At 38.9% G+C, this 25,444-nt stretch overlaps 2 protein-coding genes across 6 annotated transcripts in view; both read left to right on the forward strand.

The window, feature by feature from the left end:
• Window positions 1-7,051, forward strand: part of UEVLD (UEV and lactate/malate dehyrogenase domains) — a 26,531-nt gene extending 19,480 nt beyond the window's left edge. For 3 of the 4 annotated variants that reach the window (XR_008734222.1, XR_008734220.1, XR_008734221.1), the window contains exons 13-14: window positions 5,040-5,124; window positions 6,998-7,051. Coding sequence is in view for 1 of the 4 variants with exons in the window: in XM_055722711.1 (XP_055578686.1) it covers window positions 116-119 (4 nt within the window). In the remaining 3 variants the exon portion in view is untranslated. Of the gene's footprint in view, window positions 1-115; window positions 281-5,039; window positions 5,125-6,997 lie in introns of those variants that run through there. The other variant, XM_055722711.1, reaches the window with a different exon arrangement.
• On the forward strand, window positions 1,124-23,792 carry TSG101 (tumor susceptibility 101). 2 transcript variants are annotated; one of them, XM_055722713.1, is made up of 10 exons: window positions 1,124-1,296; window positions 5,040-5,124; window positions 6,998-7,063; window positions 7,645-7,808; window positions 8,822-8,948; window positions 11,715-11,781; window positions 13,469-13,563; window positions 20,443-20,645; window positions 22,098-22,337; window positions 23,463-23,792. In XM_055722713.1, the coding sequence occupies exons 1-10, from the start codon at window positions 1,255-1,257 to the stop codon at window positions 23,550-23,552; spliced, it is 1,179 nt and encodes a 392-aa protein (XP_055578688.1). In that variant the 5' UTR covers window positions 1,124-1,254; the 3' UTR covers window positions 23,553-23,792. The 2 variants fall into 2 exon arrangements, with proteins under 2 accessions (XP_055578688.1, XP_055578689.1); XM_055722714.1 differs by having other exon boundaries at window positions 13,472-13,563.
• The last annotated feature ends 1,652 nt before the right edge of the window (window positions 23,793-25,444 follow it).

A 25,444-nucleotide genomic window follows, 5' to 3' on the forward strand; every position in this document is an offset into this window, starting at 1 on the left:
AAGAGGAGGCCTAGCACGTGATGAAAAAGCAGGGTGTGGGTTTTTAGGTAAATCAGAAAGCAGCTGTTCTTAAGATGAAGGTTTTAGGGTTGTAATCTCTTGATTCATTGTACAGGTAGAAGATTATATTCATCCTGATTATACCTTGGCATCACATTGGAGACGGAGATGGGGGCTCTACTCCTGCTGTGTGCAGCTGCAGCTTAGAAATTACATTCCATGTTTATGTTTTGAGGAGTGATTGGGTAAATATTGATAAAGCTTTCTAAGCAAAAGCTGAGTCTCTGTCAGAGCAAAAGATCTGTTCCTTTGTGACTTCTGGATATATCTCACAGAGGCAGACTCACAAGGAATTCTGAGTTTATCTTAGAATTAAGATAAAAATAGAAAGAAAATTCAGCAATTTAATTTTTTTTTTTCATGGAGTGCTCATATTTCCTTCTTTGTGGTGATCAGTAATAGGGCAAAATTAGCAATGGCTGCAGGTGACCTGCTTTGCTGCTGTATTAAAAAAAAAAAAACAACACAATGGTTCGACTTTGGGGTTTGTTCCCCCCCCCCCTTACAGCATATAATTACGGCTTTACATTGTTCTTCAAGGTGTTTAATCTATTGAGCATTTATTCTCCCGTGAACAGTTGAGGTGTTTTGTTTATTTGGGGTTGTTTATTAGTAATTTTAAGCATAAAAAGTTGCAGCTCTTCCAGGGACTTGTTTTTTAGAGTGATGCTTCTCATCTCGGCTTGCCACCCTCGCGTTTGTGTTGTATCCCTTGAAAAGGAATCAGACGGGGTCGCAGATCGATCGGTGTGGTGGGGAGAGGCACTGCACGTTCTCCCGGAACACCATTTCCCAGAAATACCGAACAATACACGGCACTGCAAAGGATTTCTGGGACGGTCTCTGCAGTATTTTTGATACACAGCGCGCTGCTGCAGCGCGGCGGCTCCGAGGGACGCCTACGGGCAGGGGAGGGCGGCCGGGACCAAGCGGGCCCCCGGCGACAGCCCTGCCCCCCGCACCGCGCCCCGGCAGCCCCCGCCGCCCGCCTCGTCCTGCGGCACGTGACACACGCAGCTCACCTCCCGGAAGCGGTGTCACCGCCGGGCGGAAGCGGCCGTCGCTGCCGGAAGTGGGCGCGTGCGGCCGCTTCCTGTTTTTATGTAGGGGTGGGGAGCGGCGGCCTGGGCCGGGCCGGTGTGTGGCGGCGGCGGCACCGGGAGCGGCAGCTGGGCGCAGGAGGGGCCGGCCGCCATGGCAGTCTCCGAGAGCCAGCTCAAGAAAATGCTTGCCAAGGTAACGGCGCAGCCGGGGCGCGGAGAGCCCCTTCCACTCCCTACCGGCCCAGCCCGGCGGCTGCGAGCCGTCTCCGCCCTCCGCCTACCGCGGCCCGTCGGTCGGCCCGTCCTCGGCCGGGGCTGGGCGGGGGGAGCGGCGCGTGGGCCCCTGGGCGCCTGGTGTGCGCCCGGGACAGGGCGCGGGCCCCGCGTCTCCTTCGGCCTCGGCGCGGGCCCTCGGCAGGGGCCGGCTCCCCATCCCCGCTTCTCTCCGCACGGGCAGGCGCCAGCTTGCGGCTTTGTCCCGGGCCGGCAGCGGTGGGAGCGTGTCCGGCCGCCTGGAGCCTGGGAGGGGCGCGGGGGGCCGCAGCCTGACAGATGCCGTTATTTGTAGTTCTATGAAGCTTTAGTTCTGGGTTGGGATGGTGCCGGTGGCAGCTGAACAGGAACCATTTGCCGAGCTGAAGCTGCCGTGCAGCGAAGCGGATTGGAGCTGCGATGTGTGGTGTTGGGGTTGTAACAGCGTCGTTCACATTCACTGGTTAAATGAAAGTGGAATGCGAGTTCAACTTCATTGACTAGGATAAGGGTGGGGGTTTATTACCTTTGTTTAAGGAAACGAAAATCTATTGGAAGGTAAATCGTTAATCACTGAATCATCTAGAGCCATGTCTAGTTGTGCCACTTTTCAGGTGACAACTGGGCTTTGTCCAGCAGCTTGAAATGAAACCCTCTCAGGCTGAATAATTCTGGGGAGTTGTTGTTGTTGGTGTAATTTTTAAAATGACATTTAATCGTCATATTTGCAGAATTTTAAAATTAAATACAACAGGTGAGGATCTGATCAAAACTGGAAAAACCTTATTAAGGGGTCTTTCACCTGCATGGACTCATAAGCACATCTTTATCAGCTTGAAAATGAGTGCTGAATACTAACTCCATGTCAGTAAATGAGATTATATATTTGTGTACACCTGTCTTCCCTAAATTAAAATTGATGTGCTACAAGAAGAAACAGAATTTAAGGTAGACCTGTGGTGTCTTTCCCCAACACTTGCCCATTTTATACTGCCATCTGACTTTCTGTAGGTAAGTTCAAAGTGCAGTGTAATTAATTGCTGATGAAAAATGAAGTTCTATTCCACTAATTTATTTTTTTTAAATAGTTACGCTTTCTGTTCTGTAGAGGGAAGTTTAGTGATATTTACCATATTGAATAGTTCAGTGTGTGAGATAACAAAAGACTTAAGTCCTAGTTTAGGTGAACATAAGCGCTTGACTTCAGGTATTTGCCTGCTGTTTTTATGTAGGAAAGTTTCATCTCTATGATCTGTTTCCTGATACATGAAACAAGGAGGATGCATTTGCCATCTGAGAACAGAGGAGGGGAAAAAGTTAAGTTTAGAAATGAAGAATTCAAATTATTCAGTTCTAGTTACCTTTGTAGAAATCACTAGAATCTTACATTTTTCAAAGAGATTCTGGTATTTCTTGGAAATGCACAGCTACTTTCTGTACGAACACAGAAAAAGATTGTCTTGTTATATTCTAGTACTCCTTAGAGTGGAAAAGAGAAATAAGCACTAAAGAGTATACGTTGTGCTTTAAGTAATAAAAAATTCTATAGAAATTGTCATTCTCATTGGGAAAAACTTCATATGTCTTTTTAATATACAAAACTTTGATCTTCTATAGTTATCTGGATCTAAGTATTGAAATTACTAGCTCATGTAGCCCTTAAATTTGCTTGTGGCAACTGCTGGTATTTTACAAGCTTTTCTCTAATTATTCATTACTCAGTGTAAAAACTGAGTATTGGAAAAACAATAGTCTTAGTTTTAAGAGACATATGAAAATATTTTTTAATTTTCAGGTGTTTGGCCTAATTTCTAAAATCACCCCAGGTAAGCAGACCTCGGTGTTATCAACCCTATCACCTACTGTGTACCAGATTCCCGGTACACCTGCTGAGTAGGCAGGTGCCGTTTTATCTATTCCTTGACTAAAGTTATGCCAAAAGTGGAGTTAAATCCTGACTCTGAACCCTTGTGCTTGTTGGTAGCTTCTGTTAGTGGAAGCCAATTCTTTTTTTAATAGTGATTATGCAGTCTTCTTGAGCCTATATCCTGCATCATAAGGCACGTTCCTCTAAAAAGACCCCCTCTTTGTCTGGTGACATGCATTCATTCATACTGTAGCAACATGTGCAGTGATGTGGATATGTACTGCCAGTCTCTGTCTGGCCTACCTGAAATTTCACAGCCTGCTGTTTCCATGTTCTAGCAATGCCTGTCAACCTATTTGTCGACTGTGCTAGGCATTAGGGAAGGAGGGAGGAATGTACTCAGTTGCTAGCAAGTTGTGTCTCCTCTGTCAAGCTCCTCCTGTGTGCTTCTGATCCTGCACCCACTTGCCAGAGGAGGCTGTGTTCTTTGCTGGAGCCTTCCTGTCCAAATAGCACCCAGGGGCTGTCCTGACCCCCTGACCCTCTGTCTGATTGACTTCTGTGCTGGTGCCAAGCATCCCTATGGGAGGGGTTGCTTGATTTCCCACAGGCTGACCTTATGGCTGTTTTGCCTTTGGTCATTTCAGGAAAGTAAGTTACAGCATCCCACAAAGCACAGGTGCTTTTTGCAGACTAAGGTAGTATTAAAGGAAATGACATGGTATGTTCATCTCTGCTCATTAAATAAGAATTATCATGCCCAGGAGTAACATCCTTGTCAGTCTCTGTAGATAACAGGAAGCAGAGTTAGTTTCTAAGCTTCACGACTCATGAGTGTTTGTCAGAGCAAAGGTGACCCTAGCTGTGGCACCACACTTTGCTCTTAGATAATGTCTGAATTAATTTTTTTCATGTTGCTAGCACCTGCATGCTTTGGGTATCAGACATTTCATTGTGCTGGGCCCTTTGGCTTCCTGCCATGGTTGAATGAAGGGATGCTGTCTGTTTATGTTCCTGAAGACATCTGAAGATTGTAACTCTAAAAAAAAAAATTACAATTAATATATTATTGCCAAGAGGCTACATCGTTAGCTTTTCTTTTTAATAGTAGTTACCAGGAGGAATGGCCACAAGGTTAAAGAGCTATGCCAAGTGGTGAACCAGCTCTCTGTTGCCCAGAAGCATCTCCTTTGTTGTCTGTGGATTGTCGTTCTGAGACTTAAATTCTGTAGTAGTGTATCTGTGGTTTACAGATCTTCTGTGCTGTGAGTTTCTCCCTGCCTCCTGATAAAAGGAAGGGGGTGAAACCAGTATTATTACTGATAATATCATGCCTTGAAATGTCTGCTTTCTAGCTGATAAAATAAATGACAAATACTGTTATGCTTTGAAAAGCGCTGTGAAAGGTATCTGTGAAGTTCAGATCTTAAATAGCTGTGTGTCAGAAATGTTCAAAACATCACTGTATTTGTACAGAGATGGGAGTTGTTTTTAAGATCCACATATATCTCTCAGATACTTTTGGTAGTGGTGGAACATGAATGAAAATGCAATAGCTTTCCCCAAATCACTTGATGTATGGACCCTTTGTTTAAGATTAAAAGCATCTTAACACCCTGTTAACATCTGGTAAGTTATATAGGCAGTGTTCGGTTAAGTAATATGGAGAAATAAATAATTCTAAAGTAAGAGTGGAGAAGAATGTCCGTATAGCGATGGAAACTCTCATAAATGCAATCCATTGGATAAAACAAAAGAAAATTAAATTGTAATGAAAATTTAGTTTCTAAAGTCATTCTTTCTCTTTTGTTTTCCAGTATAAATATAGAGACCTAACTGTACAGGAGACAACCAGTGTTATTACTCAGTACAAGGACCTCAAACCTGTCATGGATTCATATGGTTAGTGTGTGCATGAGAAAATTTTTCTTATTGATTTGTTTAGATATATTGGGTAGTTTTTGTGGGGAAAAAGGAGATTAAAATTAGAAAACATAATTTCAGTTTCTCTTCTTGATCTTTGACATCAATACTTCCTTAGAAAAACAGTTATTTTCTAAAATAACCTTTCTATATTACTGAGTCTGTCTAACATGCCAAGAAGCATTGCATTTTTCACAGCTTAACTTTTAGTCAGTTGCTCAGTGATGTCATATCAGTTGTTGTTCTGAGATTCTTGGTATTTTACAAATTCGACTTTGCTGTCATGTGAAGATACTTTTAGAGTTCTGTTTAGAAAGAACTGTAAATCAATGAACAAATACTTCGTTACATGTCATTGTGGCAGTTCTTAATAGTACGAAGAAAACAGTCATCTGTATAGAGGATTGGTATGTAGGGTTTTGCAATGTAAATTAATGATGACAATCACTCTTTGTTAGCTATTTTAAAGGCTCTGAGTAAATTTGGGTGCATTGAATGAAGGTGGTGTCTGGAGTCAGCTCCAGAGGCTGAGGGCATGGTTTCACAAGATACAGTGAGCCAGCATAGCTGCTGAGGTCATCCTCCTTCTAATCAGTTTATTTTAACTGTCACCTGCGGGTTTCCTCTGTGAGCTAATTTATACTACTAGTATGTCATCAGAGATTTTATGGTCTCCTGCTTTCTAAATTCTAAATCTGGATTGAGAAGTATTAAGAAGGGACATGGGTAGCTAAAGATAAATTAGTTTTAACTTGAATAGCTGCAAGCCAGCAGCTGTCATGGAAATAAAAACTCATGCAGTGACTGGACAATCAAAAACAGTTGTAAAAGGACTGCGGTTGGAAAGCCATACACAAGTTTGCATAATGATAGTGACCAGAATTCCAGATGGATTTGAAGCTGTAGCAAGAAGCCCGTTTGTGTTACCTAATTCTAAGCTGCCTGGCTAAGGCTGAGCATAGAACCATGTACAGATAATTGATGCTATTTGAAGCCATGAAATGAGCAACAAGAAGATGGTTACATTGCTGTTGAGATAGTTTTCAAGTTTATATTAATAATGAAATATATACCCCTGATTAAGTCCCAACATGTTCTACCTGCAGTTGCAGAACACTAGCACCAAAAGAATTGTACATAATAAGTTACATTTGAAGTATGACTAGAAACTTTCAGGTAAAATTAGTTTCAGCTGAATAAACAAAATTCTGGTAATAAAGCTTTTATCTTCCTACTGTATTGGATCGAAAATATGGGAAAACTTAAATACAGCAACTCAGTAAACTGAGGTCAGGGTTCCTGTGCAGCTTGTGAACTAGGACTAAGGTTTGACAGCAAATCAAGTGCTATGCTTTTCTTCCTCTTCAGTGTATTATTGTTTGGTTAAATTACCTTCACAGATTATGTAATAAATGGCTGTGGCCCAGTAATTTTCAGTATTCTTGCTGACCTGTTTGTTTGGAGAAAGTATAAGTAATTCTAATCCTAAAATGACAGTTGCTTTTTAAATTAAATTTGAGTTCAGATTATCTTTGCAGCAATTTGTATGATTTGCAGTTTGTATGGTTCCAACATGTTTTGCGTGGTCTCTGAATTTTTATTTATAGTGAATGTAGTTTAACAATTATTAGGTATTCATTTAGCAGAAATTATTCATCAGAAGTTACCCGACTGTAGTTAATTGTTTGCTAGTCCATGCAATCCAATCTATGCAAGAGCAGAGCCTTTCAAGCTGAGTTTATAGATCTGTAACTTCTGAAGACCTATGCTGATAAATAGATGGGGTATAACCTGAACAGAGATTAACGTAGCAAATAAGTTTGTTTTGAAAATACTGTATGTTCCCTTGCAGTTTTTAATGATGGTTCATCAAGGGAGTTGATGAGCCTCAGTGGAACCATTCCTGTGCCTTACAGAGGTATGTGGTTTTTATCATCATCATCACTACCATTGTTTTCCCAAATTACATGAAAAGCTATTTAGATTTGTTCAGGTTCAACTTAACTACTGCAGCAATCACTGTTTTCTTGGAATCCTTTATTTGTCCAAAGTATAATGTTTTAAAGAAATTGTTCCCTATCTTTCCTGCAGAATAAAATTTTGATGTTGAGCATTGCTTCTTCAGTCTTGTACAGCTCTGTAACTTCTCTTATCTTTCAGTACTGCATGTTTCTCAAGCTTCTTGATTGAGTGAGGGTCGCAAACCTTTTATTGCTGCAGCTAATGATAATTCAGATTAGGGTCTAGTAATGTTGCATTGTAGAACAAATGAGATAATGTATTAGTGGTAAATTATAATTGTAAATCAAATTGTTCTGAAAAATGTTGAGTTCATGGCCATAGTGTGAGCTCTTTGTGGAATGTTATTAGTAGATTTTGTCTTCTGACTCTATGCGGTTGAATTAACTGGATTTAGGAGTTTTTTTATAAATCTTGGATACAAGAGGACAGTTGAAGTGTTCGAATAAGTTCTTAAATCTTTCAAAATATCTTTTCTAGGTAACACTTATAATATCCCAATTTGCTTGTGGCTGCTGGACACCTACCCTTTCAACCCCCCAATTTGTTTTGTTAAACCCACCAGCTCTATGACAATAAAAACGGGGAAACATGTTGATGCAAATGGAAAGATATACCTCCCTTACCTGCATGAGTGGAAATATGTAAGTACAGGGAACTTGAAATTGCTCAGTTCTGAATTCCTTCAGATAGTTTTATAATTTTTAACAAATAATACAAAAATAAAAAAAAAAGCCCAAATAGAGTGGCCCTCTTTGAGATGTTAAACCATTTTAAAAAATGAAAACGACTGCTTATTATTTGTAATGTCTTAAAGTTCAGGATTTTGCATTCTGTTGCCTGGTTAATCGCATCTTTAGTTATAGCTTGTCTAATTAAGCAGTGCAGCATAGGTGTCCTTCCCTGGCAGCACACTGATGTGAAGATCTGTGAGATGAGAATATTTATGGAATGGAAATTATAAATTCTGTTAAAACATCTCTGGGCTGAAATTAATCTCTGACTGAAATGGACTTGTATGAGCAATTGGACTTCTTTATGCAGACATTGCTGGAGCTTCAAGTATATGGATGTATTTGCTTTATCAATAAATAAAGGCATTGAGCAGTGCAGGCCTTAGAGAATTGTCACCAAAACATGGATTTTGTAAAGAAGATAAACTGTGCTGACAAGGTCAGAAGAATGGTACAAGATGCAACCTCAGCAAAAGCTATGTGCTGTATGAAATGGAAATGTCTGAAAACTTATTTATCTGTACTTTTTTCATGTAGGAGCGTGGATCTAAGTTTTTTAAGAAATACTATAATCCATCATGGCACAGTCATCTTCAGTTGTTTATTGCCCTGCAGTTGATATGGACCCATGTATTGCGCGGTTTATTCTAAGTGTAGATGCTACTGCAGGTGTGTTGTGCTATACCATTTTGAATACCAGCTGGTGGCCGGGTTTGGTATCTGTAAAGGAATCCAGAAAGGTAGTTATATTTGCCCAAACACAACGTACATGTCTCTGTGTGTGTATTATCTATCATCTGTCTAAAACCCACAAATAAAAGGATGGCTTTTGAGAGATGATGTAATGGTATAATTTTGTTAATATAGTCAGTTAAACTGTCTGTTAGAAAAATCAACTATTTGTGATTTGCTTACCCTCACAGCCCCAGTCAGACTTGCTAGAACTGATTCAGGTCATGATTGTTGTGTTTGGTGAGGAACCTCCAGTCTTTTCTCGACCTACTGCTTCATCAAGCTACCCACCATACCAGGCAACAGGCCCACCAACTGGTGAGTAATCATGACTACTAATTTCTACAAACACGTTAATATTCCGAAGTGAATGTTGCTTTGCATAGTTTGTCAACAAATTATGTATTCCCTTTTAGAATGACTTTATGTATTGCTGGCTAATGAATTCACTTGTACTGTACTTGACCTTTTTGAAATATGTTGGAAGAATGCATGTCGTTTTCCAGCTTTTAGAAGGAAGGGAATAATTAAGTTTGTATTTAAAAAAAAAAAACACACATCAAAACATGCACAAACATGCACAAACATGCCCCCAAGCCCCTTGAAACAACCAGTAACCTGTCAGCATTCAGAGGTATTATTAGAAAGAGATTATTCAGATAACTGTATCTTAATTTTTTTTATTCTGATAATACAAGTCCATCTGTTAAGTTTCCTGCAACCATTGATTCCATAAATAAAAGCATAACTGCTTCTGTTTCCTATGTCCATGCTCCTGTTTGTTTTGGACTTTTAAATTTTTTAATAATTACTAGCTGAATATAAAAAAACTCAACAAACTGCCTTGTGGTTTTTCATTCTCCTCTGTTGATTTGGTACTCTGACTTGGTATCCATTCTTATTTTCTTGCAAAAATTCTCAAGACACTTAAAATCTTTCGTTTATTTAAACTTCTGGAGCAGGTGTCCTCAAACTTTTTTAACAGGGGGCCAGCGCGGATGAAGGGGCAGGGAGTCATCCGCGGCTGCTTGGTTTCCCCCCGCAACCCCCGGCGGGGTGTGTGTGTGTTTGTAAATACCGGGGGCCAGATTGAGGACCCTGGGGGGCCATATCCGACCCATGGGCTGTAGTTTGAGGACCCCTGTTCTGGAGGCTTGGAGGCATCTTATTTTAAAGACTGGGGATAGGTGCTTGAGGTAAAAAGGGAAGTAGGAAACAGAAAATCCTAGAAATTCTGCATTGGGTGGGAAAAAACCCCCGGTAGAGTAGACCTGCTCAAGGCAAAGACTGGGGTGGGAGGGGAGGAGGAGAAGATTAGGTGCAGATAGTTTAATGATATTATAACAGTTCCACATTCATTTAATGATAGAGTATCTGTATTTGTGGTTATATATTTTTGCTGTATTTTTAAGGCTGTGTCTGTTTTCTGTTGAAATGTGACTTCTGTCAGATCATAGGGTTCCATCTGAAAAGCTGAAGTACAAGTTAACTACAATTTCCAGTGGAAACCATTTTTTGACAAGGTCTTAAGTTCTTAACATGCGAGAGAAGGCATGGCAAACATAAATGGGACCACTAGGGGTAGTTGGATAAAAGTGTTTGGGACTTCTTAGCTTGTCAAGTGCTACCCTACCTGTAAGAGCACTAGGTGATTCTGCTGTTTGGATTTTCCAAGAACAGCAGGTGTCAGGACTAGTACAGTTTTATTAGAGACTGTGACCTGTATTGTGCTTTAAGGAAGGCCTGTCAATTGAAACAAACTTAGTTACTCTTGTAGTCATTCAGTGCTAGCCTAGCTGACATAATTTTACTGGAAATGTTTCAGGATTTTCACAATGTTAATAGCTACTTAGTTTTGCTACTGTAATTGTTTTTTCCTTATTTTACAGACATTTAGGTTTTGGGGTTTTAAGTGCTAGATAAACTGTTTAAGAAAGAAATTAAGCCCTTTTTTTAAAAAATAGAATTGTTTAAAAGCATTCAAAGATGAAAATAGCTCAGGGTTTTTTTTTTTAAAATCTATTTGTAATCCTAAAATTACTAGAAGTGGGGAGTAAACATGCAAAATAAATATATAGATACGTTGCTAAGGCTGTTAAAGACTTAGGCATTTATATGTGTTGATAATAATTTTTTAAAGTGTAACTTCTAAGTAGCAGAAATTACTGGATAAGAACATGGTTGGATTGTTAAACAGCTAATCAACTGTGAAGTCTAGCTACTCTGAAGGTACTTAAATGATACACTTGTTATTTAGTGAGTGGAGAACAATGGTTATGTTGGAAAGGTTATTTTCTTTCTTCAGATTGTTTATATATCTATCTAAGAAGACAGTTCTCCAAGTGTGTCATCTTTAACAACATGCCTTTCTTTTCTCTCTTTCCCTAAATACAACTACTTGTGTATTTTTAAATCAATAACCATTTTTATTCATGCAGTGGTTAGGTTAAAGTAATGATTAAGGGGAAAAAAAAAGTGCAATGAAAGGTGCCCTAGCTAGTTCTAAGGATGTGTGATTGACTTCAATTATAGTTCTCATGCTCTTCCTCCAAATAAAACACTCCTGAAAATATTTTAACCACAGTTGATAGGTAGAGGTGCAGTCTTCAGAAATGCAAAATTTGCCTGCATTTTGTTTGCCTTTGGATACAGAAAGGAAATCCTAATTGGTCAATACATGGAAGGAAGGTCTGCTGCAGTTTAGTCCTTACGTGTTTTGAGGGGTAGCAGCTGCCTTGATCAGTTGGCACAGGGATAGCTCACAACAAATATCTGTATGTATTCCTCTTGCCAAGCTGCACCAGAGCAGCATGGGACATATCTGGGAGCGTTGTGAGATATGATGGTGTGGAAGGGGAAGTGAGGGGTTGCAGGGTATGCATTTCTGAGGGGTTTTGGCCAAGGAATGACTTCTCTTACTCTTATTGTTTTGTTATGTTATACTGTATTCGTTGTTTGATAATAATTTTGAGAAGCATCTTACTACAGCTTAATGTATATGTAATCTTTATATATACATATATATATATATATATATAAAGCTACTGAAAAGTAAAAAATATATAACATCATTATTTTATTTAGCTTCCTATGTGCCGGGCATTCCAGGTGGAATATCTACCTTTCCAGCAGGAAGCACTCCAAACCCAAGGTTAGAACCCCTTTAAACTATCATCATTTACCTGACAGTTTTCACTAAATAGTATCTAGTCTTAGTTGTATTATCTTATGGTATATTTGTTGTATAATTGTGTTAGCAGCTCTTTTTTTGAAAAGCGAGGACTGAATTCTTGTCAGTAGCCAAAAGGAAGTTTGAGAGAGGTTTAGCTTTCTTTGTGGCTTGCTTCAAATACAATATACTTGAGTGATATATGTATTTTGAAAATTATTACCTAACTCCCAGGTGCTGTCTTGCTTCATTCATATATTGGATTAGTTTTCATAAGGTTGATATGTTTACATGATACAGAAAGAAATGTATGCCTACAAGCTGTTTTGTTTATCAGGGTTGTTAGTATTGTTTGGCAAATTGGCAACTCAGGGCATTGACCAAAATGCAATTGCCGGATTAATACAAACCTTGACTCCAATATAAATGCAGACTTAATTCAGAGCACTCTTAAGAGAATTTCAAGGGCACAAAATTATTTTAAAAGCTTTTTAATAATATAAACCAAGACTTTTTCTTTAAGTATGATAAATAATAGTTTGGAATAAAGCTTTTCCAGAAAACTTGCAGTTCTTTCTTAGCAAATAGTAAGATGCTGATCGCTGCTATTATAATCTATCATGATAATCTATCATGATAATCCATCATAATTAATTATTTTTATTATTAATATCCTGATGTCCTGGTTTTGTGTTCGGAGCATGTGAGGAGTTGCTATAATATAAACTTAAAACCCTGTAAGCATTAAGAATGTGGGCTAGTATGTTTTAAGAAGTGAAAAATGGGGATTTTGCTAAGTTCTTACAGCTAGTTTTTTCCTCCTAAATATGTTTATTTAAAGTGCCCTTAATGAATAATAGAAGAACTTTTTTTGAAATAGTATCGTTTATGAATGAACAGAAATGTTTTTAAAACTACTGAATTTGTAGTTATTTGGAGAGGCACGGAATATGGTTTTTTATATTTTACATATGTTCTTGGACCATTTTGTTTACTTGTAGCCATGGTTAATATTCTCCTGTATGCAGGTATTTGTCAGTCTAGTGCTGACTAATTTGAGTCCTTGTTTCAGTTGATAATAAACATATTATAGGAAAGTATTGTAGATTGTCATGGTGTATGTCATCTCGCGATTGTTTCGGTGAACAAATGAATAGTTTTGTTTTCCTTCCTCCTTCAAAGCAAGGCTGGGAATTTCTGTAGGAGTTTCATCTTGCAACCATATTTTGCACATTTTTACGTTTACATAAAGCAGTTCAGAAGTCATCTTGATAACTATTCTCATATTAAAAATCATTAAATTGAAATTGCTGTTTGTGAGTTTGTAGCTGGAATAATTTATTTTGGATACTTTTGGGGTTTTGTATGGCAAGTTAGAAATGGCATGGCAAGATTAAGAGATTAAAGAGAATTTAGAATTATCCAAATGTTTGACCAGGCAATAACTAGATAAGGTTTCAGATAAAGTGATACCTTCTTAAATCATACCAGAAATATAAATTGTGAAGGATGTTAATGTGAACAGGAAAAGAGAAAAAGTATGACTTGGCCTGCAATTAGAACATTTTATTACGTAAACAGATGTTGAACACTGTGACATAAAGATAATATACACAGATGATATTTTACACATAGTTACATAACATTAGCATATCTTTCTTTGTCGAAGCAGCTACCCAAACTATTCTTACCCGGGTGGTGTTCCATTTCCAGCAACCACTAGTGTTCAGTACTACACTTCTCAGCCTCCCGTGACTACTGTTGGTGAGTAGCTTTGAAAGAATTTCTCTGAAGTGAAGCTTCCCTCTATGACTGATACATAAAGAAAGAAAATGGAAAAAGGAACGTACTGTTATTAATCTGACCTTCCAAAGTATTGCTTTTCAATGTAAAAGTTATTCGAGGGAAGAATAAAATACGTTTTATGTCCTTTACCTTGTATTTTATTCCGTTGGGAACTTGATAGATTCATGGTTTTGTGCAATGCATTGTGTGTGTTCTATGAATGTTTTGAAGACTGTAACTACCTTAAGTTGGGTTTTTTTCTCACTCTTTAACTGTAGGTGACTTGTGATTGTCTGTGTTGTTCTGTTTGTGGTCATGGTTGCAGTGGTTTGACCCTGTCTGAACACAGTGTGCCCACTAAAGCTGCTCTGTCACTCACCTCCTCAGCTGGACAGGGGAGACAAAATAAAACAAAAAAGGCTTGTGGGCAGAGATAGGAACCAGGAGATCACTCAGCAATTACCATCAGGGGGAAAACAGGCTTGACTTGGGGAAATTAGTTTAATTTATTACCATTCAAATCAGAGTAGGATAATGAGAACTAAAAATCAGAACTTAAAAACACCTTCTCCCCACCCCTCAGTTCTTCCCAGACTCAACTTCACTCCTCATTTCTCTCCCTGCTTCCACAAAGTGGTGCAGGGGAATGGGGAACGGGGGTTACAGTCAGTTTATCACGTTATCTCTGTTGCTCCTTCCTCCTCACACTCTTTCAGTGCTCCAGTGTGGGGTCCCTCCCATGGGAGACAATTCTGCATGAGCTTCTCCAATGTGAGTCCTTCCCACAGGCTGCAGTTCTTCGTGAACTGCTCCATTGTGGGTCTCTCCCATGGGATGCAGTCCTTCAGGAACGGACTGCTCCAGCGTGGGTCCCCTGTGGGGTCACAAGCCCTGCCAGCAAATCTGCTCCAGCGTGGGCTGCCCATGGGTCACAGCCTCCTTTGGGTACCCACCTGCTCCGGTGTGGGGTCCTCCACGGGCTGCAGGTGGAGATCTGCTCCACTGTGAACCTCCATGTGCTGATGGGACAGCCTGCCTCACCGTGGTCTTCAGCATGGGCTGCTGGGGAATCTCTGCTCGGGTGCCTGGAGCACCTCCTGCCCTCCTGCCCGGACCTGGGTCTCTTCAGGGCTGTTGCTCTCACATATTCTCACTCCTCTCTCCTGCTGCAGTTGTTGCAGAGATATTTTTTTTTCCCCACCTTCTTAAAGGTGTTCTCTTAGAGGCGCTACCACCATTGCTGATGGGCTTGGCCTTGGCCAGCAGTGGGTCCATCTTGGAGCTGGCTGGCATTGGCTCCATCGGACATGGGGGCAGCTTCTGGCATCTTCTCACAGAAGCCACCCCTGTAGCCTACTGGCTTCCAAAACCTTGCCACACAGACCCACTGCAGTGGTTTATAAAAATGGTTTTGTCCTTACTTAATCATCTGCTGGACTTGCTTTATTTAGACCTTATGTGTGTTTTTTTTATTCCAAGTCATAGCTATCTGAAGCAGAGTTTTCCAATGTGTTGGAATGAGTTTCATTTTTACTAAATTTCTTCTCCAGCCTCTAAACTGTTACTTCTTAATGGTCCCTACTTGTGACTTCCTTCTTTCTTCAGCAGCAGGATCTAGGGTATTAACATGGATCTTTTCCCAGTCTGCTGCTCCCTTGCCCTTTGCTAGCAAAATAACTAAGCTTGGTTTTCACCCAGCACCTCACTTCTAGTGTTTGTGTAACAGATTGGGAACGAGTAATAAAGGTCTTCTAGTTAAGTAGGAAGTTGGTGCAGTAACTTCACAACTGGATGATAGTCCTTTAGGAGCAGATATATGGTAAAGGATGTAGACTCTTTTGTCACCTTGTTCGAGTATCAGTTGTTTGTAGTGTCTTGCACCATAATTTAAAAGTGCGTCCATAGGTTCTTCATTTAATTTGTAAACTCCCAGTTATTTATACACGCGCTTTTCTCCATAACTCTGTGTACTTTGAAATTTTCGTTCACACACATGGGGGCAGAGCAAGTTCACAGCTTGGCAAGGGAAGATAGATGTTTCTGCTTTACTCTTAAAATATCTGAGAGTTGTTCTGTTACAGAATTTGGAAACAACAGTAAGTTGTATGTTGCATACTTGTGCCTGATCGCATCCTTTGTGTCAAAGTTTGTTCAGCCTTCTGAATTAGAAGAGTCTTCCCTGAAAGCCATCGGCTGTTTCATGGCCATCTCCACTCTGAGGTGACACGTGTCTGTCATGCCCACTGCAGGAAAGCTGCTGTCCCACTTCAGCACAGTACTCAAACAGTATACAGTTGGGAGGCTGTAGTTGGGTGTTTGAGAATTAGTGGTCTCTACTGGCTCTCTTGTAGGGAGGTGGTAAGAACCATTCTAGGGAACATTGGCTTTCTGCAGCATCTTTCTCAGATGCAAGTTTTACTTTTATGTAGTAGAGAGTTAATTTAAAATACAGATATGGTGGTCTTTCACTTCTTTCCCTCATTTTCATGCCCAGTGAAGATGAACAGTGGTGGAATATCTGCCAAGTATTATAGAAGTCTTTTCAAGTCCCGAGTGAGATCATCTGGTCCCATGTTGTAAAGCCAGATTTTGTAGTGGCAGTTTAACTGATTAATTTGATGCAGCTAGGTAAAAGTTATACACCTGTTATACATGGTTTATCTTGTGCCAAATGAAATGCAAACATGTCTCTAATCATTCACTACTTACAGTACTGTTTGTTTTTTTTACAGTGCAGTAATGGTTTTTCTTTCAACTGAAAATGTTTATTTCCTCTACATGTTGTTTGGCTGGTTTATTTTGATAGTTTATTTGGGAGCATATCAGGTGCTATAACTTTTGTATGCATGGTGGTGGGGTGTTTCCTATGGTGAGCATAGTTTGAATTGAATGAAAATACTAACTCAGAGTAGCTTAAGTTTTCACTAATAACTGTTTTCTCAAATAGTCAGGCTTTTTCTTTCTGTTCAATCATCTGCCATTAATTACCTAGTAACCATGCAGTTACTGGTCTGATGATTCTGTAAGGTCATTTCTGAAACCAGACTCTGCCTGGTAAAGGTTAGAGGTTTCAGTGCCCTGTGGATTTAATGGCTGCGTGCCATAAAGTTTCCCCCAAGCTGGGCTAATTATGGAAGTGACAGAAAATACAAAGGGTTCATGCTCTTTAAGAAGATACGTAAAATCTAATTGAGCTGTATTTAAACGATCCTTCATATGTTCAAAGACCACTTTCCTATTTGTTGGCATTTCTGTGTGGACTTTTATTGTCTTAGGTGTCTTGTGATTGTATTTTTTTTCCCGTGTCCTACTTTACTGTTAAAGGGAGCCTTGTATAAAATCTCCCAGAGTGAGGGATATCAGACAAAAGAAAAAGTAGAACTGATAGCTGGTTCTGACACTGTACTCAAGAATAATTCATTATGTAAAGTAAACAGTAACTGAAATCATGCTAATGCTGTTCTTGAAGTGAAATCAGGACCTTTTTGTGTTGATTTGGAACATGTATGTTTACAATTTTCTGCCTTAAACAGCAAGTCCTAAAAAGTGAATAAATTCTTTGTCCCAGATAGTTTTACTGGATTTGTTTTACTTCTCACTGTAGAAAGTACTGTTCTTTTCTCCTTTTCGTAAGAAGCAGCAATGGTGAATTCCTGGCTTTGTGTGTATGGTGCCATTTGACAGCTTCTGTTGCTGATTCTAATAGACAGTTAACCAAATACTAAGAATTACCTTGTTGACTGGAAACAGGGCAAATTGCTTAAGCCAGAACTGTAACTCAGATAAAATGTTGGGATGTTTATATTTTCATAAGACTCTCTTTGCACCAGTTGATTAATAATTTAGTCTCTCTTTTGCATTAGTAGTTAGCTCATTTATTTAAAATTATGTATGTTTTGGTGCAGTTTGTATGTAAAGTGCTTACATTAGTAATTACCAAAATCTGATATTTTCTTAATTTTGGAAGAATTTGGTGGTTTAGTAAGCATGATGTGCATCTTCCCATAGTTCCTTTCCTGTCATCTGCATAGTTTTATTTTGCCATGTATCTGGCTTGGTGCAGGTTTTGTGGGCAGGAATAAAAGGCATAGGAAAGAGATATGAATTTATGCAGTCTTGTTCTGTTAGCAGCAGCAATCCAAAAAAATCTTCTGGATGTTTTAAAGATTCTGAGGTGTGCAGTCCTGTCAGCAACAGTTTGCATTTGTTAGTATAAAAATACCAACAGACGCTCCAAATAGTGTTGTGTTTTGTTGTGGTTTTTTTGGTTTTGTTTTGTTTTTTAGGGTATGAGGCTACCCCAACAAAAAAATAATTTTCCATTCAGATGCTTGTTTCTTAAGGCAGAGTTTAGGTTTTAAAACCTGTTCTGGATTGTTGCTGATTATCAGGAAGATACCCAACCTACCCCAAGAACACTTTAGTGCTGAAATTTCACTAGACAGCCTACCCTTTTCCTGAGTAACTGTGGTAAAATTATTGTAATCTTATTTCTAGCTAATAGTAGTTCAGTTATTGAGTACTATTAATAACTAGCATAGCAAAAATATGTTTATCGCTGTTTATCTCAGTGTAATTTAGTCTACAAATACCAGTCTTTGAACTGCAGTGTTTACATGGCAAAATTAAGTTTGACTTGTCTGCATTTGCTTCTTATGAGGGCCTGTGCTTATTAAGAACAGTGAAGAAGTGGACTGGATTTCTGCTGACTTGAGACACTTCTCTTAGCGTTTGGGCAGGAAGAACAGAAGATATTCTAATGGTTTTGTCTTTAGCTACGTAAGATTCACAGGAGCCTTGATGAATGCTTTTTCACTTTAATTTTTTTGAGATCTAGGGTACTGGGAAGTATGGTGTATGTAATGCCATAGCAACTTAAGGGTTTTGATAACTATGTCTCTGGATGAAAGGACACTGGTAGAATTTCTTTTTGCAAATTTTCTTTCCAGTTACAGAACTTCAAATCACTCTACACTTCATCCATAAAAGTTGGAAAGTTTAGGCCCAAAACTTGCTATAATTCTTGCTTTATTAATAGTTGTTACAATTCAGGTGAAATTTCACAGATCTAAGAGGTGTGAGGCATAAGCATGGGAAAACTGTGACACTCCAGTTTTTCTCATAAAAGAATGGTTGATAAATACAACCTGATAAATACAGATACAATTTTGCAACCAATAGCCACTTTACATTCTCTAAAGCCATCCAGGTTTCCTGGTCTGCAGATACACAGCACTTCCTGTGACAGACAGAAAGGATTTACCTTTCTAATTGAAAAGGTGTTCGTGACAGACTCTTGAGATTAGGTAATCCTATTGAAAGACTGATTTGTAAAAGCAATAGTAATAATCAGGTTTAAATGTAAAAGCCTCTAGTGCTTCAGAGGGAGAGGGGCTAATGAAATATATTAGAGGATTTATTTTCTTCTATTGTTTTCTAATATTGCTGCATTTAAATGTGTTTAATAAATTGGAATTACAAATTGTATCTAGCAATCAAAACAACCAAAAAAGGTGGTGGTGGTTGTAACTCAGTTACATAGCAACCTATGTTGCTGTTTAACTGTAACACTGATCATTTATAGAAGCTAGTTATATAATACTAGAACAATATTGGCTAGTAGCTACTAGCAGGTTAGTAGTACTAGGTTTACTAGTGCTAAAATCACTAGCCTGAGTTTCTGGGCACAGTGGACCAAGTGAAACTGGCAAATTAGTGTATCTGCAATCAAATTGTGTCATTATCTTTGTCTTACGTAAAATAGCTATGCTTACTTTGTTAGGATCAAATTGTGTAACTAATTCTACAGAATTCCTGTATGCTTGACTAACACTCTTTATTCTACTAATATTAAAGAACTATTTTATTCAGAGAGAATTTTTAAGTGTTCTTCATGGGTGCCATTACCTAATTTTATAAACTATGCTCCTCACATCCTGTTCCAATGACAATAACATCCTGCAGAAGTTTAAAAAAAAAAGTATAACACTGAACATGTACCTAAGACTGCCATCTGATTTTAAGTCTGCTAGACTATATCTAGAAACCATATGCTAATATGATTGGCAAGATTTCTCTCTTTCTGTCTTACAATCTTTTAATAAATGTTGCTTGTTAAAGTAAGATTACCTCCATAACAAATGTTCTGTATTGATGCTGATTGTTTTACTTCTCTCCTATACATGCCCTAGGATGGCTGAATGATAGTAATTGTGAAACCAGTTGGAAAGACTAGTTCATATTGTAGCTTTTCAATCACTTGATACTGTCCAGTAACCTGTCACTTTAAACAGACTCTGCTATTAGATCTTCATAAATATAAAGGAAAGCAGTTAAGAGCTTTTTCATTGAAATTATTTTGGTTAGCTTAGTGGGCATCTATTTTTATTAATCTTAAAGAAAAACCCAGTGATTGGCAAGCCTCAAGATAGAGTACCTACAGAAAAATTCACTGGCTCAAGCCAACTGTTACAGATAAATTGTGGTTAAATACATATATTCATTAAATCCTATAGAGTTTACCAGAAATTTATTCTTCTTTAAAGGGACTCAGACTAATAACATTCATAGACTTTTGGGGAAATGGCCAGCCCACTTTTAGATTAAAGGAAGATTGTGGATATAGGAATAGTAAAGTGAATGAATGTATGCATATTCTTAAATTTACTTGTGCGCATCTTAGTGTGGTTTATCTCACTGTGGTCCCATTGTTTCTGAAAATTATTATGGAAAACAGTTTACTGTCTTACATTGCTAAAGTACATAGAGCTGGCTAGCCACTTGTTTTTTCAAACTGGCTTTATACTGAAGCCAGTGCAGAATGGAGTTAATGATACACTTGTGAATTTTCTTGTGCAGGACCCAGCAGAGATGGAACTATCAGTGAGGATACCATTCGAGCTTCCCTTATTTCAGCAGTTAGTGATAAACTGAGGTGGCGAATGAAAGAAGAAATGGATCGTGCACAGGCTGAACTCAATGCCTTGAAACGGACAGAAGAGGACCTGAAGAAAGGACACCAGAAACTGGAAGAGATGGTAACTCGCCTGGATCAAGAAGTGGTAAGCTGGGATGAAACACTGCTCTGTATCTGACTGTTCCTAGTAGTGAACAGAAGCATGTCATTAATTCATTATTAAGCATGATAGAAAAAGCTTCCAGTGTGTTGCCTTTTGAATATATATTCTCTTTCCCAGTTGAGGAGCATGTGTTCAGACTGAAGCAAGTCAGAAATAGCAGTGACTGTAAGATGGATTGTCCTGCACATATCTTAGGAATGTCATCGTTCAGTAGTAGAGGAACAGTATTGTTTTGCCCCATCCTTCCTGCAAAAGATGTCAGTGGTGTGAGATTATTTCATAATTGTGTCTCAATTTCTGGGTATTAATGTGAAACAGCTGGAAAACATTTCAGTGTCCTACGGCAGACACACTGATTTTAGTCACAGTCTCCTTGTATAACCTGCAGACTTTTCCCAGACAAGAGTCTCTCCTACTCAGTATGCTTAGAAATCCCTGCAGTTTTTCATTAAGGCCTGACATCTTCTGCTTAGTTCATCTACTCCTTGTATCACTGCTTGGGAGTAAGATTTTGGGATTGATGAGCAGTTTCTGAAACCAGCTCAGTGCTCAGGTGTGGTTTAAAAAAATAATTAGAAATTATTTACCAGGACTAGAGAACAGGGGAAACCATTATGTCACCGTATAAATCTGTGATATGCCCACTTTAAATGTAGTGTGTCGTTCTAGCCTTACCTTTGAAAGAAAGGGCATAATAGAACTGCAGATATTTGATGCAATTTGATGATCCAGCATATCTAGACAGCTTCCGTATAAAACATGACTAAGTAAGCTAGGACTTCAGTCTGGGAAAAAGACACTGGGGACAGAGTGTGGAATGTGGTAATAGTCTATATGGCTTTGAGTGATATGAAGAAAAACACAGTGGTGTACAGTCTCTTCCAGTGCATTAGCTGTGGGACATCAAAAATATCAGCAGGCAAATTCAAAAGTAACAAAAGGAGGTACACCTCATACAGATGCAGTGAAATTAGAGTTACCATTAGTGGGTAAAGCCAGCGTATTTTGTTTCCTGTCAATGCAGTTAATTGTTTGTTTGATCCATGCTCAGCAAACTTGCATGGCAACTTACTCCAAAAGACACATTTCTAAAGAATTTTTTTTTTACTTTGCTTGCATTATCTTTAGCTATTTTAAATGGTTATTTTTCCTTATGTGGCATCTTCAAAATACTTAAAGACTGTTAGCATGACTTCTCTGTAGTTATAAATTAGTAATGAATTGACATTATCTAAAATAGCCTTTATTTTCTTAAAATGAAAGTATCCAATATCTATAGTTTGGTAGCTCTTTCTTTTGGAAAAATCATCGTAGAGATGAGTAGAGAAGTAAAGAATCAACTGGTGTGTCTAAAAATCTTTCATCTCGACAGTTGTATCACAAGAAGAAATTCAGTTCTCAAGACCTAAGAAATAAACATGCAATTGTTTTTAGGCTGAAGTTGACAAGAACATTGAACTTCTCAAGAAGAAGGATGATGAGCTCAGTTCTGCTTTAGAGAAAATGGAAAGTCAGTCAGAAAATAATGACATAGATGAAGTTATTATTCCTACAGCACCACTTTACAAGCAGATCCTGAACTTATATGCAGAGGAAAATGCAATTGAAGACACCATCTTCTATCTTGGGGAAGCATTGAGACGTGGAGTGATAGATCTAGATGTTTTTTTAAAGGTAGGTTTCTTGGGATGTTTTCAAGATGTGCATTTTAAATGTGTTTAAATACTTTAAAATTTTTTGTTCAGCTTGTTAACATTAGTGATTCCTGCACAGAGGAGGATCTTGCAAGAACATGAATACTTCTGTGTCAAAACATAAGTTTTAAAAGAGGAATTTCAGAATTAAGATAAATGACCAATTTTTAAAAGCATTCTAGTTAAGAATGTGTTGACATAAGCTTTCCATTGGGCTTGCATTCCCAGTTCTAGAGAAACTAAGGGTTCTTGGAGTGTTCAGGCTGCTTTTCACTTGCAGTCTGTGGATACCTCTGCTGAGGCAGCCAGTGGACTGTTAGAATCGTAGTGAAAAAACCACACCAAACCAAACCTGGACAATTTGTTCCCTTTGGTTGCTGTCCTTAATGCTGAAAGTTTTCATAACATCTGATTTAATAACATTCCTTTATTTTGAACTTTTGTGCATGATGGTGGCATTTGAAATAAAACCAGTTGTTGCTTTTGAAGGATTAAGAATACTTCTAAACATGAAGTAAAACTACACAAAATGCGTATGTCAGAGTAATTAATGTTGCCATTGGATCTGGAAAGATTAGTGTGCAGTGCAGAAGTGTTAATAGTCTGTACTGGGGCCACTGGGTAACGAGAGTTACCAGTCCTACCTTTTTCTAACAGTTGAGGATCCCCCCGAGTTACCACTTCAGCTTTGCTTTTAAATATCCAGTGTACAGTGCACTACATAGAGACATAGTATTTCCTTCTTGTGTAGCTTGCTAGTTCTGTTTCTTCGCTGTTAAAAGACCTGTTCTCTGCCCCATGGGAAGGGCATCAGTCTGACTTCGCATTGAAGTACATTGCACATATTCTTATCAAATAGAAAAGTGGTAGAGTTAATAATTAAAATAACAAAAAATGCACTATAGTGATTGCATTTGGTAGCTATCTACAAGTAATCTCGAGCCAAGAGAATGTCATTTAGTATACTAATGTATTTAGTGTTTCCAAAAAAATAACATCCTATTTGGGTCATGGAATGTGTCGTGCTTTGAAAATGCGTATTGTAATATAATTAAGATTATATCAAAACTTTCCCAATAGCCACCTGTTCTTGTTCTTTTTGCAGCATGTACGTCTTCTGTCTCGCAAGCAGTTCCAGCTGAGGGCATTAATGCAGAAAGCAAGGAAGACTGCTGGACTCAGTGATCTCTACTAAACTCTCGGACTTTGACTGGGAAGTTAGATTTCCTTATGAAGCAGCCATTCTCTTGATACTTCTTTTAATCAGTAGGTGCCCAGAGTAAGTTATTACATCATTCAAGTGGAAGATATTTTGAATCGATAATATATTTTCTTTTTGGTAAAGACTAGCTTTTATTAATGCACTTTCTATCTCCTGTAGTCTTTGTGCTGGTGGACTTACGCAGAATAAAACTTGTTTTCTTCCTCTACAGAACTGTGTGTGATGCGATTTCTTTACAAACAGGGCCTGGTTTATGCAGTGTCAGCTTAACCACTTTCACTTCACTTCTGTGATTTGGAAGACAATTCAGTGTCCTGAACTGAAACTGTTTCACTGTAACTGACCTTTGTAATGATCAGTGAAAGCTGAAAACTCAGAATTTCAAGACACTGCTGTTTGACCTAGCTGCTGACATCCAAGGATTGTTCTCTTGAAGTGAGCTTGGTAACCGTTACATTGACTTTCTTGTTCTACCATCAGATCATGGTCTTAGTGGGGTATACCTTATGGTGCCTTAAGAAGTTAGCAGGGACAGTGCTTGTAGTGACAAGCCTGGTAGTTAAACACTGCACTCTCTGCAGAAAAGAGAGTATGTTGTACGCTTGGAGTGCTGTAGAGATTCATGGTGCTGCTCTTGTCACCTCTCAGCAGCATATTGCTCTCCTTCTCTATTTGATTTTGTAGGCTACCTCAGCAAAGCTAGCTTGAAAAACCAAAGTTTCTTGGTCTCAGCGAAGTAATCAGTGTGGCTAAAAACCGAGGGTTTGTCTTACGGCTTTTCATGTTACTATTGTGCGGCGAATGAAGAGACGGGACGCAGCTTGATGCAAGCAAATGTCAATTTATTGTACAGAAGCACGAGGTTATATACACTTTCAGAAGCTGCGCGTTTTAAGCAGATTGGTTCTTGAAGCTAAGCCTTGCATCCTAGGCAATCCCTGACTGGTGGTTAACTACCATCAATTAACAGCAAGGTGTTACCTTTCCTTGGCACCATCCGTCTCCCACTCCCCTGTGCTCTGTAAACATGCCTCATCATGTTAATTGTTGTCTAGACAAGCTCGAGCACACTCCCCTCAGCTAACTGATTGCCACGCATGGTCCTAATTGCCAGCCCGCTCCTGCATCTCCCCCTTCCTGTTGCACAAAAAGAACCTTTGAAACCGAACGAGTAAAAACAAGGCATAAGTAATAGAACAAATAAAAAAAGCAACTAAGACATATTATCAGTGTCAACATAACCCACTGTCTTTGTTCCGTACAATTTTACAATTTCCCCTTTTGGTTTTTGAACAGCTAGTACCAGGTTTGCCATGTTCTGCAGGGCCCTTGCAAACATGACAGCAACCAAGGTAATAGCAAACAAACAATACTGCCAATTGAGTGAATGGATGCCAAAAAGGCTGAAATTTTCTCAGATTTTGATAACATGTTGCTGCAGTGGGGTGCCTAAAATCCACACAGCGCATACCATCAAAATCCTCACAGCCGTGTCCCTGAACCAACAACAAAGGCAGTGGCAATTTTGACTCACACTCTTAACTGCCTACCAAACAAGGTGATTTAACTCTTTAATGCTTTCCCTGCTGTTACTCTGGATAAGAGAAGAACCGCTGCGACACGTTCCCATCATAGCCTCCTACTACATTAGCATCTACAGAAAGACAATTATCGACATTCAAAGTGTAAACAATATCAGCTTCTTTTGGATTAAAATTATACATAGGTGGAAGGGCACACCAAACAAGAACTGGTTCAGTCAAAAAGTTGGAAACATCGCATGCCTTCTCTGAACATACCTCGGGGTCATTCCCTTCATTCCCTCTCCTTTTTATGCAAAGAGAAACACTTTTACCATAACAGAG

The sequence above is a fragment of the Falco cherrug genome, chromosome 10 (assembly GCF_023634085.1).
Source record: "Falco cherrug isolate bFalChe1 chromosome 10, bFalChe1.pri, whole genome shotgun sequence".
NCBI lineage: Eukaryota > Metazoa > Chordata > Aves > Falconiformes > Falconidae > Falco > Falco cherrug.